The sequence below is a fragment of the Seriola lalandi genome, unplaced genomic scaffold (genome assembly GCF_002814215.2).
Source record: "Seriola lalandi dorsalis isolate HSWRI2012SDOR001 ecotype SW California unplaced genomic scaffold, Sedor1 jcf7180002051999, whole genome shotgun sequence".
Lineage (NCBI taxonomy): Eukaryota > Metazoa > Chordata > Actinopteri > Carangiformes > Carangidae > Seriola > Seriola lalandi.
In genome coordinates this window covers 1-889 of record NW_019522552.1, presented here as the reverse complement: position 1 = coordinate 889, position 889 = coordinate 1, and the positions used below count along the sequence as shown (strand labels likewise).

The window sequence follows — 889 nt, the reverse complement described above, 5'->3', positions numbered from 1 at the left end:
CCCGACGGCAGTTTCCTGATCTGGGAAACGATCTTCCCGTGTCTCGCCAGCTCCCTCAACAAAACCTCATCACTGATGAACGGAGGGATGTTCGATATGGTGACTTGTTTAGCCGGTGTGGTGAGAGGAGACACCGACACAAACGTGTCATTTACCACAACTCCGGTCTCAATAATCTTATTTACTTTCTGGACGCTGTCAACAAAGATCACAACAGCGCCGTTCATCCGAGCAGCAGATTTAATGCTGCTGTGACCCACAACTTCCCCCACCGCCAGACTGCAGTCCTCCACCGAGCACTGAAACCCAGCACAGATTTTAAACCCGTGTTTCCTGCTGAGTTTGGTGAACTCCATGTCGGCGTTCACCACGCCGACCAGCGAAGACGCTGACCGACCACAAAACAACCCCCCAACCTCCTATTTACACACCAAAACTTAACACCTACACAACCTGAACTACACACTATTTACAACATATACAGAAAAAATTAGAAAAGATAGAAAAACTCGAAAAATCTCACAAAACGCTCTCTGCAACACCACGCTCCTCTCACTCCGCCATTCACTCAGAGAGAGAGAGAGAGAGAGAGAGACAGAAAGAGAGGGAGAGAGAGATTTTTTTTTATTTTTCAAACCACATTTATTTGCTCAATGACAAAATTTCAATAAATGAACAAAAACAAAAAAAAACTCCAAAATAAATAAAATAAATGAACTAAATGAAACTCATTTCAACATGGGACCAAAAACCAGCTCATCGTTCTCCACAGAACACAGCTCTTGTTTGAGGCTCCATGTCTTCTTGAACTCTTCTACATTATTTACCAACTTAAAGAAGCTGAAATCAGTTTTCAGTCTCGCCTTTAACATCAACTTATAAATAACTG

At 43.0% G+C, this 889-nt stretch overlaps 1 protein-coding gene across 1 annotated transcript in view; it reads right to left on the bottom strand.

Annotated features, from left to right (window-relative positions):
• The window catches only part of LOC147819597 (uncharacterized), a gene marked incomplete at its 3' end in the record, with an annotated part of 6,588 nt that extends 6,232 nt beyond the window's left edge, over positions 1-356 (bottom strand). The window contains exon 1 of the mRNA XM_087172085.1: positions 74-356. Within this exon, the coding sequence (XP_087028211.1) occupies positions 74-356 (283 nt within the window). The remainder of the gene's footprint in view (positions 1-73) is intronic.
• Between the last annotated feature and the right edge of the window lie 533 nt (positions 357-889).